Source organism: Carettochelys insculpta, chromosome 11 (genome assembly GCF_033958435.1).
Source record: "Carettochelys insculpta isolate YL-2023 chromosome 11, ASM3395843v1, whole genome shotgun sequence".
In the NCBI taxonomy this organism is placed as follows: Eukaryota; Metazoa; Chordata; order Testudines; family Carettochelyidae; genus Carettochelys; species Carettochelys insculpta.
Genome location: NC_134147.1, coordinates 2,453,516 through 2,470,789, shown reverse-complemented (window position 1 = coordinate 2,470,789; position 17,274 = coordinate 2,453,516). Strand labels below are relative to the sequence as shown.

At 48.7% G+C, this 17,274-nt stretch overlaps 1 protein-coding gene across 2 annotated transcripts in view; it reads left to right on the top strand.

Annotated features, from left to right (window-relative positions):
* Positions 1–223: 223 nt before the first annotated feature.
* CACNA2D2 (calcium voltage-gated channel auxiliary subunit alpha2delta 2) overlaps positions 224–17,274 on the top strand; it is a 521,624-nt gene continuing 504,573 nt past the window's right edge. For both annotated transcript variants that reach the window (XM_075005174.1, XM_075005172.1), the window contains exon 1: positions 224–353. In XM_075005174.1, the coding sequence (XP_074861275.1) occupies positions 244–353 (110 nt within the window). In that variant the 5' untranslated portion in view covers positions 224–243. The remainder of the gene's footprint in view (positions 354–17,274) is intronic.

Here is a 17,274-nt window from a genome sequence, read left to right as displayed (position 1 = left end):
GGCGGGGGGAGGAGGCTGGCGCCTATTTGAGGCAAAGGCTGCGCGCGGCCGGGCTCAGTGCCGGCTGCCGGCCGCCCCGCTGCGAACGGCCCGGCTCAGCGCACCCGCGGGGGGCGGAGCGGGGCGGGGCGGGACCCAGCTCCGCGCAGCGCAGCGCAGGGGGGCGGGGGCGCCCCGGGAGGGGGCCGAGGCTGTTCGTCGCCGCGCGCCCTTCGCCGCCACCGCCGCATCTTTCATGGCAACATGGCGATGCCGGCGCAGCCCCGCCGCGCGGCTCCCCTCGGGCCGCTGCTGCTGCTCCTGCTGCTGGCCGCCCCCGCCGCCCGCGGCTACACCTTCCCGCAGCCCCACACGTGAGTAGCGCCCGGGCCGGGAGACACCCCGCGGGCATCCCGGCTCTGAGGTGAAGTTGTGCGGGCTCAGGGGAGCGGACTCAGCGGGGCCGGACACCTCCCCCCTTCCCTTCCGCCCCCCCCCCCCGCCGGCTGTGGGGCGGGAGCCGTTCCAGAAACGGCCGTTATTTAAATGAGCCTCGCGCGAGGGGGCAGCGAGCCGGCTCCGCGCGCACAGGTGCCTCTGCCCCCCTCCCCCCCCGCAGCCCCCCGCAGCTGCCGGCGGCGGAGTTCAGCGCCAACTCCTCCGAGCTGGGCTCCCGGCGCCGCGGCTGTCCCGGGCTGGGGGCCGCACTCCCCCGGGGGACGGGATGGGGGGGCAAGACAGGCGGCGTGTGGTGGTGGGGCTGAGATGGGGGGGGGATAAAAGGAGGGTGGGGAATTGGTGGGGTGGCTGGAGTTGGGGATCTGGGGGGCGAGGCGGGGGGGGATAAAAGGAGGGTGGGGAATTGGTGGGGTGGCTGGAGTTGGGGATCTGGGGGGCGAGGCGGGGGGGGGGGATAAAAGGAGGGTGGGGAATTGGTGGGGTGGCTGGAGTTGGGGATCTGGGGGGCGAGGCGGGGGGGGGGTAAAAGGAGGGTGGGGAATTGGTGGGGTGGCTGGAGTTGGGGATCTGGGGGGCGAGGCGGGGGGGGATAAAAGGAGGGTGGGGAATTGGTGGGGTGGCTGGAGTTGGGGATCTGGGGGGCGAGGCGGGGGGGATAAAAGGAAGGTGGGGAATTGGTGGGGTGGCTGGAGTTGGGGATCTGGGGGGCGAGGCGGGGGGGGGATAAAAGGAGGGTGGGGAATTGGTGGGGTGGCTGGAGTTGGGGATCTGGGGGGCGAGGCGGGGGGGGGGTAAAAGGAGGGTGGGGAATTGGTGGGGTGGCTGGAGTTGGGGATTTTTGCCCTTTAGCCTTGTTCCTAGCCATAGCTGCAAGTGTTTTCCCTTTCTGCAAATCCACCCCAAAACCTTCCTGGAACAGCTTTCCAAACACCACAGTCGGTGTCCGGGTTTATGCCTCAAAACAGGGAAAGCTGGAGCAAAGGCTGATGTTGCGTCCTTATCTCTTGCTTTTCTGAAGGTGGAGAAAGGTCTCAATGACATGGGTTAAGAATGGCACTGCCACTCTTCGTTTTGGTCTTCTCTCCTGGATATTTGTTGCTTGGAGTCACAATTTATGGGCTATTTACGCATTGGATTGTTTTATATATGTATGTATTGATTTTGTGTGCTTGTAAGGAAACATTTGATGAAAGAGTTTGGAAAAAGAATGCAACTTTCAGAAGGGCCAAAATATTTTTAAATGGGTGTTTAGACTTCTGTTTAGGGCTGTAAAAAGGAAGATTATTAACAGAATTATTTATCTGGAATCATTACAGTCTATTGTGTGTGACCATACTAGCACTCTGTTCTGAAAGACATAGTTAGCTCTCTGTTAGTTTTTGGCATCACACCACATCATAGAGATAACTTAGGGCTCTTGTGCAGCCCATTGTAATCATCCTTCTGACCCCAAAAGTTCTTGACCTCTGATACTGAGCTGCTGGGATATTTTCCCATCAATCTGACTGTTAAACATGCACATGCATTCCTCCGAATAAAACCTTGAGAGGCGTCTGTTACCGGCAGGATGGGGAATATACCTGCACTGCACAAATAGCACATTTTTAGGGTCAGATCTTGCAACTACAACTCACATGAGTAATTCTTACGTGAGGAGTCCCATTGAAGTTAGTGGACCTGAGTCTATTATTCATCCATCATGCAAGTTGAGGTTTGTAGGACTGAATCCTTAAACCTCAAGATCTCAACAGTGATTTTTGGGCTCCCTTCTCCCAAATTCTGAACATATGTGAACATACTACTTTCCAGATACAAGTTCTTAATTTAGAGTTAGGTTTCTTTTTTTGTTACAAAAATTTAAATAAAGATCTTAAAGCAGGAGACGTTGCTAGAATAATATAACTTACTAAAATAAAAACTTTGCTTTCCTCTTCCATTCAAATTGATTAAGCAAATATTACAAATTTGCTATTGTCTGCTCTGCTATGTTCTATCTCACTGAAGTTTTTTTTACAACCGTGTTAATCTCCTGACAAAACTATGCTTTTATGTAAGTCGTTCAGTATTTCATTAGTATCTCTGATAGAGTGACCATGTTGGACCAGAATGGGCCCAATCCAGCACTGACATCGGTGGGAGTTTGACGTGCTAGGAATGCGAAATTGTACCTAGTGATGATATATGATTCATAAGCTTTTATAAAGAGGAAAGCTTGACCCCAAAAGGAGATAGTGTGAGTGCCTTTGCTGACAGAGGGCAGGAGGCAATTCTGGTTTATGCTGCATCTGAAGAAGAAAAGTATCGGAACGGAGACCTCAGCCTGGCCTGTTACTGCTGTGTTATTTTATTCTCGTTATGCCCTGTTTTCTGAACCTGGGGGGAAAAGAGAAGTTGTATGGGTATTGGATGATGATGAAGCATGATTGCTGGGCAGTAGGTTAATAACCTATAACATGTGGACAGTAATACCTTATGTACGGTACTCTGGACTCCCAGGATTGTAATGTCTGTCACGCAGGGAAAGAAATATTTAACACAAGAAAACTGTTTGTGACACTGTTACGCTCAGAATAACCCCCCACCCCTGGCAGTTCCCCTTCTTATAGGCCCTCCCACCTTCTGGTCCAGTGATTGCAAAGACTTAAAGCTGTAACGCAGGTATAACTTTGGAGGATGCCTTTGTTCTGAAACTGAATTGGATGCTAAATTCTTCCAATTATAAAACAAATTTTTCTTCTTACTTTGGACAGCGCTTCCATATATGAACAAAGAGTAATATTGAGTGTTGATTAGAAACACTGCTTATCTTTAGAGTTTTCCTGCATTAATTGCTTTAAGTTGCCTCCCTTATCAGGTCCTCAAGAACAAGGCACTTTTTTGCCAAACTCCCTATAACTACTTGATTATGACCTAGGGCAGCATGTGCAACGATTAGCATATTTTCCTTTTTTCTGTCATTAGTTCATTTCTTCAGAGTTGGAATTGCGTTCATTGTCTGCAGAGTTTCTGGCTATTGATTTCTGGTTCTGTTCCTGGTAAATAGCCCATGTTCCATATTTTCTCTCTCCTCCTGGGTAACATGGTTTTAATCATCTTATACTCAGCTAAGGAAGGCTCAGCTCACGAGTTGTCCAAAGGGGAATCGCTCATTGAGATTTAGAAAGCAAAATCCCAGATTGAAACAGAACCGTTCAGGCAGGCATGTCGGGTGGTGTCCACTTGACTGACAGATTTCTTGTTATGGGTGGGGCCGTGTGTGAGCATGTGTGTTGCGAATGAGATTAATGGCTCTCAAGGGTGGGGGTGGAGGGCTGCTGATTGGTGCTGATGTTTCAACGTATTTAAAAGAAGAATCAGTTGGTACTGTGTTGCAGTGAGATCCCTATGAAGGCACGACAACAACTGCTGCATGCCTCCGTGATGGATTTGTCATGATCATTGTTAGAATATAAAATGCATATTCTCTCTAAATGTTGGCCACTTAGGGGACTGTTCTCCTGTTGATGCCCACGCCAAACTCCTATTAATGTTAATGGGAATTACACGTGCATAACTGCTGGAGAACAACTCATGTTTGAACTGTTATTAGTACCTTACCTTGCAAACAGAGCAAACCCACACCTCGTTCTGTGAACCTGCGATTTATCACTCGGACTTGAAAGAAAGTCGCTATTGGCTGGAGAGCGGTGAGCCATTTTTACCTTGGAGGATAGCATGTGTGTTCGGAACCATTTTACCCTCTTCCTTCTGCCCTGATGAAGCAGGTCTTTGTCCACGAAAGCTTATGCTCCAAAAATATCTGTTAGTCTAGAAGGTGCCGTAGGACTTCCCATTATTTCTGAAGATACAAACTAACTCAGCTACCCCGCTGATAGTTCTCAAACAAGTTGCCCTTGAATGAATACTCTGCGAGGAAGCACACTGTCAGAACATTTAAAGATGTGCTTTCCTAAGAAACCTGGGAAAGCGAAACCCATTCCCTTAGCAAATTTATTTCCTGTATTGGTGTCAGCAGTGGTGTGTTGTAGCGTTGCTCCAGAGGCTTGAGCTATGTGCTCTGGTTTTGTTATTGTAAAGCTATGCAGCACTGATCATCGCAATGGCATAGATTTCTTTTGGGGATGGGATCATTGAGGGGGAAAGCATATGGGTAGAATTACTCACGAGCTTTAATAACCTGTTTCTGGGTCCTCTGTTGAGTCCTTATGTCAACAGTCTTGTAATATAGGTTGATATCACTCAAGTCCAGAAAATATTAGTCAGGTGATGATAAATATACTCTGCGTTTTCCCAGAATGAAGAATTGGTTCTTTCATCTATAGTTCAGAAGTTTATGTCCACTTCTGCATGCATATATCAGTATGTTTCACTCTAGCTGCTGAGGTGCTGGGGATTGGGCTGCAGACTGGAGACCCAGACATTGAACTCTAAATCAGGCCATGTAAACAGCGTGTGGTGTGTGTTTTCGGAATCTAGTCATGCTCTCTATTCAAAGCCTCGATCCTTTCTGCAATTAGGAGAATAAACAGCCTCTTTAAAGCTGCTACTCAGTGAGCTAGTGGGGGCACAGGAGGCAGATGCGTGTTCCACTATCTCCTCTGGGAGACTCTGAACGTCTTCTCTGAAGTTCCCATCATTAACTGGGATGGGGTTGTAGGGAGAGAAGAAAGAGGCCAGATTCTGGCTCTTCTGCCTGGTAATGCCCTAGGTCACAATCAAATTGTTGGCCTTGGCTCTTAATGGAGATATAAAACTTTCAGTGCAATATATCTGACTATGATGAAGCCTTGGGCATTGCAGCCAAAACAGAGTACAGTTTGTGAATATGAAATGAGCCAAATGCGTTTGTAACTCTGGCAAAATGAATTTAATTAAACCCAGGATGGAGGAGACCCAATGTATTTCTAGTGCTAATGTTTCTTAAGGTCCACCAGCTTTCTCTTAGAGGAGTGAAGGGAGAGAATATTCCATTGATTTTTATTAACTGGCTGTGGTGGGGTCTCACCATATCCATATCTATTTCAGTAAGGAGCCAAACTCTACTTGCTATGGTCTAGATTTCTTTCTCACTAGCAGCAGTGCAATTGGGTGTGACTCCAGTGAAATCAGTGACTTCAGATTTACATTGGTGCTGCTGAAATCAGGGTCTGTCTTGCTATCCTTTGCTGCTTGGATTTTTTTTTTTTTTTTTTTTCGTTTCGTGGGGGCAAGGAGGTTCCATTGTGAACTACCTGATGTTGCCAATTAGCAAGTAAATGAACAAGCATTAGCCAAGGATAATGCATTTCAAAATACATGTTAATTTACCTGTCGAGGACTGTCTATCTCAATTTATCAGACTTCATAGCATGCTAGCGAACGTTCTGAGTAAATTTTGTAAAAGTGACTAAATCTTGATAATACAGGTCTTCTCTCATGGGTAAGAAGTGCCAGGAGTAAGTGTGTGTCTGGGGATGAGAATAGGAGGTTGCTCTTTCCTTGTCCGTATGATGATGTATGGTACAAAATGAACAGATTAGTGAGAAAGTACTGTAAATCACAGCAAAAATCACTGTGGGGTTAGAAATATACTTACAACTCATGCTGGGGGAAAAGAACACAAATAAGATGACTTCAGGACTCTGAGTCCCTTATCCATGTGACTAATAGTTACTCAAATGAGTAGTCTTTTTAAAGTCAGTGGGATTACTCACTCCAATCTTTAAGTGTACTCTGTTTATCATGGGGCCCCTTGTTTTCTTCTTTCAACCCTAGAAAGGACTGCTATTGTTTTTAATGGTTAAGGACAGTTCTGTTCTTGAGTGTAAGGGAGTTATTGAAATCAACAGGGACCCTCCTGTGCACTGGAGGGTAGAATTCATCTCTCTAAATCCACAACCAGGCCTAGTTCAGCAACTCCATTCGGAGAAAACTGGTATTTTGGTGCAAAACTCGTTCGAACTTTCATGAAAAAGGGAGACTGCAGACTCAGGCATTGGGGTTCCCTAAAAATTGGCTAAACAAAGATATCTGTCTGCTTTGATATGTTGTATTGAATTTTGGAGGACAGCCAAGTGAGATAACATTAACATATTGCTGAAGAAGTTGTTCAGGTTAGTGGGAAAGGGGTTCTTTTCCATCCGATGTTTAATGTTTCAGCTGTGTTGCAAGCTTACGTTCTAGAGAACTGGATGTGGTTTCAGGCATTATTGTGCTTGGTTGCTTTGAGCTGTTACGTAGAAGGAAGGGCTGCATGTAGCACTAAGCAAGGAAACCTGTTTCTGTACAATGGTGCCTGCTCAGGAATCCACGCCCTATGAAAAGAGTACAGTGTCAGTATCAGCCAGCAATAACCCTGAAGACCCTCCTCCCCTTTCCAATCTGAGCTCTGCCACCAACTAATTGGCCTTCTTGGTCCACAGCACCCCCAGTTCAGAGCTGACATTCTCCAATGCAGCAGGCGTGATGCATGGTTTGCTCTACAGCTGCCTCCGTGTACCTGACTTGTTGATAAATAGAAGCACCCTTAGCCCAGCGTCCTTAGTTCCTTGGTCTTCTCACATACAAACACATTATGGCCATGTCTACACGTGCCCCAAACTTCGAAATGGCCATGCAAATGGCCATTTCGAAGTTTACTAATGAAGCGCTGAAATGCATATTCAGCGCTTCATTAGCATGCGGGCGGCAGCTGCGCTTCGAAATTGACGCGCCTTGCCGCCGCGTGGCGCGTCCAGACGGGGCTCCTTTTTGAAAGGGCCCCGCCTACTTCAAAGTCCCCTTATTCCCATGAGCTCATTCCCATGAGCTCATAAATCCCCTTATTCCCATGAGTTTATTCCCATGAGCTCATTTGCATGGCCATTTCGAAGTTTGGGGCACGTGTAGACGTAGCCTATATCTCTTAAACTGTTGAATTGGTGGGAAGATTAGGGAAAGGGTGAATTCATTTCCAGTAAATGGCAAACAAGGAAATCATACTTGTGTTGAAACAAGCTCATATTTATAAAAACATTGCATAACTGCCCCCAGAATTCCCCTTCCTCACAAGACACTGATCAGCTTTGAAATCAGATTCTGTTCCTTTCCCAGGGGACATTTTATATACTCAGCAGCATGGTCTAAGGGTCTAGTCTCCATTCCTACTCCTCTGAGTGGCTTGTGTGAGTTGTTACGATCCAGATGATCTGTAAAGCTGTCTCAATTCTAACAGCCCCTCTGAATCGGTGAGAGACCATGTAGGTCCTCAGACTCATTAAGCTTTGCTTAAATCTCTTCAGAATGGTCAACTAGTCAGCAGATTAGGATTTTGGTACAGTGACAGGAAGGGTTAAGACCCCTGTTCCTAGTTAGGGTTTTTTCTGCAACTGTAAAATAGAAGTTAAGGGGTGGGGGAAGAGGAAGAAGCTAAGCAGAGCACATAATATATAATTTTATTGGGTCTTGAATGTTCAGTCAAGTTGTGGGCTGTGAGTGGCTGAGCCTCCTTTACTGCCCTATAATGAACTCAACAGAGCCAGGAGGAGCCAAAGTACCACTTCTTCATGTCTGATGTAGCCTTATAAATTAGAGTCATTTACTTGAGCATTCACTGCTGGTATCATATTTCTTGTGCTTGGTAGGGAAAAATGCACCTGCACTTCCACTGGGGGGGAAAAAGGCCTGTGCGTTGTTAGGGGCTCTTTAGTGGGACAAGAAGCCCTTTACCAAGCTAGTGGTAAACCTTTCTGCAGTCTGTCATACAAAGCAAGGAAAAAAGATTGGAGGAAATGGCACTTAATTATTCAAAACCTTCAATCCCAAAAGAATTACAGGTCTGTGAGCTTCCAAATGGTTAGGGATGTATCACAGCTTCATAGAGGGCTCTATGCTTTGCTCTCCTTCTCAGCCCTTGCTGTGAAATGGGGTATGAAAAGCAATGCCTTCCATTCATGTATGTACCTCTCAGTTTTTATTTATTCAGTCTCCTCGTTTTGCTTGTGAATCTTAATAATTGCAGATCAGTGACCAAGCAGATGGTGTTGCTCTGCCTGCCATGGAATGAGAGCAATTTCAAGAGCATAGGGAGGGAGTGCCTCCACCCTCAAACACACCATACATTAGTGGGATATTTTATCTTGTCAGCCGAACCATCCTGTCTGTGTCACTGTGTAGCAGAATTCACCATCTTCAGTCTCCCAGGCTATTTTTGCTGCAGAAGCATGTTATTTACAGGCTGAGGGCCATGCAAGTGTTTTCAAGGTCTTGGGCCAAATTTATCCTTAGCGCGACTCTGCTACAGGCAGTGGAGTTAGACCAGGGATGAACTTGGTGCTTTTAACTCCATTTTTGAATATATTGGAGGCTGTAGTTTCTTCTGTCTTCATTTTTTTCTTTTAAAATCTTGGTGGGAAGACAAGAAACATCCAATTTGCATAATTTCATGGAGCTTCATATTTTCCTAGGCAGTCCTATCTATCACTTCCCCACACATGTGACTTGATGTCAGAAATATCCTGTAAATATTTTTGATGGCAACACCAACTTTTCTCTCTCTGCCTCAAGACTGAAGAGATCCCCTCTGCCATTCTTTTTTTACTCCCTGTTGGCCTTGGAAATGAGCTCTCTTGAGTTTCCCATTGGAGTGAAATCTAATCAGCATTGCTTCTTAGTCACTATCTTGAGGGGCCTGATGAAGTTTTAATGGCAGCATTCTCACTCCCATGAGGCAGTAGCTAAGGCTAGGGTGGTCCATGCTGAGGCAGTATTTCTTTCTCTTACCTTTCTTTGTCCTGTTAATTAGGCATCCTGCAGGACAAAATGGATCTGTAATGCTGGTCTGTGGCTAGTTGTGAAAGATGTCTGAGAGCCAGGATCTGACACGGGGTCTGATTTCACCATCATGCCTGCTTAGATAAATGGTTTCTTTTCCTTCTCCCCTTGCACTGCTCTGTCTTGTATGCACCATGCCATTCCGACAACCCTGTTCGTGCCTCATTTGCTTCAGAAGGTATAATTTTATCTTGTCTGGGCTCAGACTGAATACTCAGGCCAATATGCTGCATGGAGAATTGCCCACAGTGATGCTGGTATGTGCGAATCTTTTTTTTTCCTTTTCTCTCCCCTCCTTCCTGACCTCTCTCCAGGTAGAGTCTTGCACTGATGGTTTGAGCTGTTTATGAATGTGATTACATGCACTGAAAAGTGGCTTGTCTTGCAAGAGACACTTAAAAAGTCACCAGTTTGTTGACTTTCAGGCAACTGTGTGGCCTTCCATCAGAGACATTGAAGCTGCAGCCACACTACAGCTCAGTTTCGAAAGGCGAACTTTCAAAAGCCACCATCCGAAAGCTCACCTTTTGAAAAACGGCTATGCAGAAAAGCGGATTGATTGAAAGAGCCCTCTATTCTTTCAAAAGTGAGCAGGCTGTGCAACCCTAGGCTTTGTTTGGAAAGAATGAAGCAGGAAATGCCACAGATTGGGTCGCATGGTTGATGAGCCCTTCTGGGAGCTACAGCCAGCTGCTCCCTTAAAGGCCCCCTCCTCAACACCCTTGCCATGCACATGCGGAGGGCTGCCAGGCTGTCTGCAGCACAGCTCACCACATGCATGGCAGCTTCCTGATGGGGGTACTCCTGGATGCCATTGCCAGCCCGCTGGGTGTGCTGCTTTTGGCCGTCCTTCACAGAATCACAGGGCTGGAAGGGACCTCAGGAGGTCATCTAGTCCAGCCCCCTTCTTCAAGCAGGATCAACCCCTACTAATTCCTTCAGCTGCTCTGGATGGCCAGTTGCCTAGCCACCCTCCTGCAGGCCTTCCCCATGTTGCAAGGTGTGTGTTCCCCTCCCCCAAGTCAGATGGTGCCTATGGAGGTAACCCACCAGCGCTGAGTGGTGGGACCGGCTTGTAATGGAGGGTAGGGACAACGACTGCTGGCTCCAGAATTTCTGAATGATGAAGGGCACACTTCTGGAGCTATGTCGCTGGCTGGTCCCCACCCTCCAGCACCAGGACACCTGGGTGGAGTCTGCACCCCGCCATTGAGAAAAGGATTACAATCACACTGTGGAAGCTGGCCGCCTCAGACAGCAACCGCTTGGTCGGGCACCAGTTTGGGGTGGGCAAGGCCACTGTTGGGGTTGTCCTCATGGAAGTAAGCCAGCCTGGGTCACACACCTGCCACAAAGATGGGATAGGGGAGAGCCCCCCCCAGGAGGGGGCAGGGGCTCCCAGAGCACCCTGCCACATGCTCAGGGGTGTGTTTGCCCTCCATGCCACGCAGGTCTTCAGGGTGATAAACCACCTCCTCTGGCACTGGGTTGTCTGCGTCGGGGATCTTGATGCCCCCATGTAGGATTTGCTGAGCTGGGGTTCCCTAACTGCTTTGGCAGGCTGGATGGGACCCATATAGCGATCGGGTCCCTGCAACGCTGCGCGGGTGGTAACAAGCAGTTCATAGACATCTTCTCAGGCCGGGCCATGATGTCCTTATTTTCAGAAACTCGTGGCTGGGCCGCAGGATGTAGGCGGGGCCTATACCCCACTACCAGAGCTCCCTGTCAGGGACACAACTATGCCCCCATGAATAGTGGCTAATGCCACCTGCACCTGTGGCTTATGCTGCCATATACGGGCCACATGGACCCCAGTCAAGTCCAGTTCAACGCCCGCCTCATCCAGTCCTGCATCACTGTTGAGCAGGCATTTGGCTGTCTGAAGGGGTCCTTCTGGTGTCTCTTGAGACAGCTGGAGGTCAGTCTCCAGAATGTGTCCACCATCGTGGGGAACCTGTTGCTCTCTCCACAATATTGTGGAGAGCAAGCAGGAAGTATTCATCTTGTGGTGGACCTGAGGCCATATCTTGCTTTGAGCAGCCGGCCGCTTCCCTGTGCCATCAGGTGGACCAGGACAGGTGTGCGTGAGGGAGGCCCTCTGGGAAGCCTTCTTCCAGGGGCCCCAGTGACTTCCCCCCCAGGCACCCTCCACTGTCACCCCCTCCCACATGCCCACTCCTGACCATTGTTGCCCCCCTGCTGCCACTTCCTCCCGCGCACCTGCCCTTTGCTGTTCCCCCACCATTCTCAAAGGAAACTGGACTGGTGGAAAATAACTTTTACTGATACAACTGACAACATAATTCTTCCAAAGTAACTAACTAGACTGGGGACTGGGGATGGGGTTCAAACTATATACAATGGGGACTGGGGATGGGGTGAGGGGCTCCCCACTCCTCTGCTAGGGTGGGGAGCCATGAGCCATGGATGCCCCTACTGCTCTGGTTCTGGGGTCCTCTGCCGGCTGGGGCTGGGATGGGGAGGTAGCAGCATGGCAGGAGTGCGGCGACGTTGGCCTTGACAGGGTGCATGGGAGGGAGGGGGAGCTGGAGGGGCTGTATCAGGTGTAGCTGCACTGGTCATCAGCTGTCACCCAAGTTCCAGACGGATGGCTGGGGAGCGGAGGGGCAGGAGCTGAGCATCAAGGGCAGGGGCTGCGGGAGGGGCGGGCACTGGAGCAGGTGCCTGGGATAGATGGGTGGTGACAGCCTGGGTGAGGGTGTCCAGGGTGCCCACAACCTGATTCCAGGCCGTCCACTCCATTGTCAGCCACTCCTGCAGGATCTGGTTTTGCTTCTGCCCTGCAGCTATTTGGAGAGCGGTGGTCTCCCTCCAAGGGTGGCAATGTGTCCTCCCAGAGCAGCGCACATGCGTCAGCATAGGGGGTGCCCCAGCCCCCTTGCCAGCTGCTGTGGGGCTCCCTGGAACATCAACAGGGCTGACCCGGCCACCGGGTGCCAGAGCTGGGGAGACAGAAAGGAAGAGAGAGGGGACCTGTCAGTCCTGAGACCTGGCCACGGGGTCACATGCTCCCATACCCGGTACCCAGCCCTCCCTGCCCTCCGTCCATTGGCTCAGGAGCCCTGGAGCATCCTGTGTGCAGAGGGGTCCCAGCATGGGTGGGACATATGTGGACCATGGTAAGCCCCTGCTTCCGCCCAGGCCACGTGCCCCATAGTGCTGCCCACGGGTTCAGGTGCTGATGACCATGAGAGCCCCTCCTGGGCTGGGCAACCCCCTCCCAACACCTTAGGGTGTCTGAAATGTCCAGGTCTCACCTGAGGGTGCCTCAAGGAGCTCGGTGGACGCCCGGGTGTATGTGGCCTGGCTGAAGGACTGAATGGAAAGGTGAACACCAGGGTCCTGTTGTTCAATTGCTCCCTGTCGCTTTCAAGCTCCAGCTCATATTCTAGGTTATGGTGGGAGGGCATGCTCCAGGGTCCTGGCTCTTCCTCCTCTGGCATCATGGTGTTGAGGGGCTTTTCCATGGGGGCTGCCTTGTTCGCCCCAAGGAGGTGGTTGAGCTTGTTGTAATAGGGGCAGTTTGCAGGTGCTGCCCTGAGTGGCCTGCTGCATCCATGGCCTTACAATACGCCTGCTGCAGCTCCTTGACCTTCAAATGCACTTGCTCTAGGGTATGGGGGGCTGGGGGGGGTTCCCCCAGGCAGTGAGTGCACTGGACAGGTTGCCCAAGGCTGCGGCGTTCCATCGGCTATCCGTGGTCTGCAGCAGGACCTCTTCGTCCCTTCGCAGGCAAAGGAAGTCCTGCAGCTCTGGCTCTGACCAGGAGTGAGCCTTTTTCTTCCTCAGGTGATGTTGGCTCCCTGGAGGGTGCAGGCTTCTGGCCATGGCTGGCTCCTCATTCCTATGCTGGAGGGCGTACAGCTGCAGGGTCGTGCTGTCCCTGCTGCTAGTATGCTCTCAGCTTCCTAACACTGGGTTTCTGGGTCCCTGGGACTTTAAAGGTGGCTGGATGCAGCAACATAGAGCTCCTCTGGGGCTGGCCAGGTTGTCTCCAGATTCTGGCAGGCCAGCGCCATGGAGGACCCTCTCTTTCGAAAAAGGGCCCCATAGAGCAGCAACACACATTTTCATTCTCAGTTATTTTCAAAAGAAGGTGCTCTTCCTATCATGGGAAAGAAAGAGCAATTTCAAAAGGCGGGACACATGCTTTTCCCATGAGCTGATGGGAATAAGGGGACTTCGAAGCAGGCGGGGTCCTTTCGAAAAGGAGCCCTGTTGGGACAAGCCACGCGGCGGCGAGGCGCGTCAATTTCGAAGTTCCGTGGCCGCCCGCATGCTAATGAAGTGCTGAATATGCATTTCAGCGCTTCATTAGTAAACTTCGAAATGGCCATTTACATGGCCATTTCGAAGTTTGGGGCTAGTGTAGACGTAGCCCAGGTGTTTGAAAATTAAAGGGGTGCATTCTTCAACATAATCCATAGTATGTTTGGCTGCTAGTGCCATGGAAATTATGGCCAGGCAACTGTCCCAAGACAAGGCTCTCTTAAAATTACCGTTTTGTGCTGATAGTGCACCAACTTCTAACTGGATTTTCTCTCTGTCTCTCTGTGTATAAGTCTTGTGTGTCTCTGCTCCTAGAGGCAGAGCTAGCTCTTGGGAGAGCCTCAGAATAACTGTTTCATCCCACAAATATTTACCCCTTGGCATGTCTCCCATGGTATCATCTGAACACTTCCAGCTGGGGCTGGAAGTGTGTGAGTTGGAGAGAGAATTCTAGAGGCCATTAGCCTGGGTACTTTACATGCTTCTTGAGCCTGTGCCTAGGGAAATATATTTCACAGGTAATTTCAAATCTCTTCGCGTGTGGAAGAAGTCATTATTCTAAATAGAAAGCAGTTGCTGATGTCATAAGACCTATCAAGAGTGCCACATTAAAAACTGATTTTTGTCTTTTAGGAAAAAATAAAAAAAAAAACAGCAACCATGGATATTCTTTGTTAAATCTTTTTGGTTGCCTGAAAACAAAAGTTTTGATTTCATAAATGAGTATTGGTATTGAAAAGAGAAAAATGAATTGTCTTTGGGTTCCTGGTTTCTATTGTGCATATGCTGGGGTTGGTGAGCACATCAAGTGCCTTGGGGTATCCCTGTCTGTGGGAACATCATCTCTGCTGAATCAATTGCTTCCTCCTGGTGTGGAGTGTCTACACTGCCAGTAAAGGTATGCAGACATATGGTAGCTTTGAGTTAGCTAATAAGGACAACATAAGTAGTTTTAGATTTAGTGGCATGGGCTTCAGAGCTGCCCAGGTATGAGCACACTGGGTATGTTCTCTGGTTGCTAGCATGTGCTGTCACAGCTGCGTTATTGTTAACTTCTGCTAGCTAGATTGAAGCTAGCAGGGTTATGCCTGTCCAGGCTATAGTTACACCTTCATGTGCAATATAAACCTATTCTTTTGAGGACTGAGCACAGAATAGAGAGTCTGGAATTCCTGGATTCTAGTCTTGGCTTTGCTGTTGACTAGCTAGGTGGACTTGGGCAGGTTTCTTAATCACTGTGCTTCTGTTTTCCCTCTCTGTAAAGCCTGCGTCTTATGAGGGCGACCTACTTAATGCTGAACAGTGCTGTTGCAAGGTTGTCCAGAAGCCTTTCCTCTATAAATGTTGCTCAGGCAGAACCCTAAGCAGCTGCAGAGGGGTTTGGCAGATCAAAATCGTGGCAGGACTATGGTTACCTTGTCTGTAATGCTGCTGAGATGTTTGGGGGGGAAGAGGACACAACTTCAGTTTTTCCCCCCGTCTCCTCCACCCCAATGATTGCTTCACTGCACTGAAGCTCTAAAATGCACAGGAAAATGGATCCTTTGAAAGAAAAGACCAGCTGTAGTACTGATACAATTCTTTCCCAGGCCTCGCAGGGCAAGCTGGGTTCAGTTGTACTTGTGATTGCAGGGCAATGACACAAATGGATACAAAGTGAGCCATGTGTTTAAAGTTGGGCGTTTATGATCAGCTAACACTGCCACTTTGGCCCCCGTAGGATATTGTGACAAAGCCTGACAGAGCTTTATGCTGCCGGAGTCCAGATGTATACGCCTTATACTGGTGTTGATTGGATTCAGAGGTACTGCAGGCAGCTCTTAGGCATGAATTGTAAAGCACTGAGATAATGGCATAAAGTGCAATCAATTAATTTTTAAAAGTGCTTTTTCTCCTTCTTTCCCCCTAGTGCATTGCTGAAAAGGAACATCCAACACACAGCTTCTAGGAATGAGATAGCTTGAATGTAAAAATGACAAGGTCCTGAATGTTTGGCTGTCGAGCGAGCCATTGAGTGAACATCACAAAGTGCTTTATAATAACAGTGATTATAGCACCCTCTCTTTATCACACTCCTATTGAGGGGACAGAACTCCTCCAGTGGGGGAATGGTGGGGAGAGGGCTTGTTTAAGAGGGGTTTTAACTAAATGGACTGAGTGAAAATGGTGCCCAGAAAGCCATACAGACATGTAGCCCAGCCTAGTGCTGCATGCTTCAGCCAGCCCAGGAGAATTTGGGCTGATGCTGTTAACAAGCTGAGGAGCAATGGAAATGGTGTGGCTGAACATTTCTCGTATCTGCAGGCTCTCACAGTGGAGTTGAATGATACCTTTGCCTGGCCAGGGGTGAAGTTGTCGATACTAACCTATTTCAGGCCCAGCTCAGTCCCAGCTTCCCATCAGACTTACAGTAATGGAATGTTATTGAACCTTTGAAGGTGGTCTCTGATTTAAAGACCTAATTAATCACTGCAGAGAGCACAGTGTAGGTTAGCTGAGATACTAGAATGAGACATCATCAGGGAATGATTCAGGGAGCAGCCCTGTAGCATGCCAGGGTCAGGAAAGGGTAGCCAGTTGGCCTCTTCCAGTCCTCCTGGCTATGCTGCCTATCTATCTATCTATCTATCTATTTATTTATTTATTTATTTTTATTTGGAATATATTGCCCTTGCAATGAAAAATAACTTGAGGTAAGATACTCCAGCACTGAGCAATAATCCCTTTGGTGGGCTCTTTTTAGCTTGCAGTTGTGACTGTCCTTACAAATTCTGGTTGGCATGAGTCCCATTATCTATTGGGCAAGGTCTGTCCCAAACCCTGCATACTGGACACCACAGAAATGGAAGGTGGGGTGTGAACCCTTTTTAGAATTGTGTTCTAGCAGGCAGTGGAGAATTGTTTCATATAACCCATTCCCCAGTATTTGCATCAGTCATAGGGACCCATGAGAAAGTAGACCCTTGAAGAATGCCGCCCAGTTTTCAACATTTTCCACCCCACCATCAGTCTCAGCTTGGAGCAGTCCACACAGGAGATATACTTCCTGAACACAACAGTACAATCAATGATGGTTGCATAAGCACCATCCTATGCCAGAAACCTACTGACTGCTGTTCGTACCTACGTGCTTCTAGCTTCCATCCAGGAGATGTCAATGATCCATTGTCTGTAGCCGAGTCCTAAGATGAAGCCATATCTGCTCTAATCTCTCTCAGAGAGACATCTACAAGATATTTAGCAAGCATTCTTAAAGCTAAAATAGCCACCTTGGGAAGTGAAGAAACAGACTGACAGAGCCAGATGACTACCCAGAAGTTACTACTATAGTACAGGAAAATGGCAGAACACCGCTGGCTAGTTAGTACCTGTAGTTTTCAGCTAAAACCCCTCTGGTGAATCATTTACAATCTATTCTGGAAAATAATCCCTTACTGTCACAGATCCTGGGAGATGGGGGCTGTCTGTAGGAAAGGACTGACCTGAGTCTGTAGCAAATACTCACCAACTGCCACACGCTGCACCATAGAAACACTAATCCATAAACCAGTCCCTGCAACAAACCCTGTTGCCCATTCTGATCACATATTTAGCCCACTCTGTTCACATATTTATACAGACAGTGCCATCGCTGGACCTCACTACATCAGCCACACCATTGGGGGGCTCACATACCTGCTTATCTACTAATGTGATTATATGCCATCAGGTGCCAGCAGTACCCCGCTGCCATGTACATTGGCCAAACCAGGC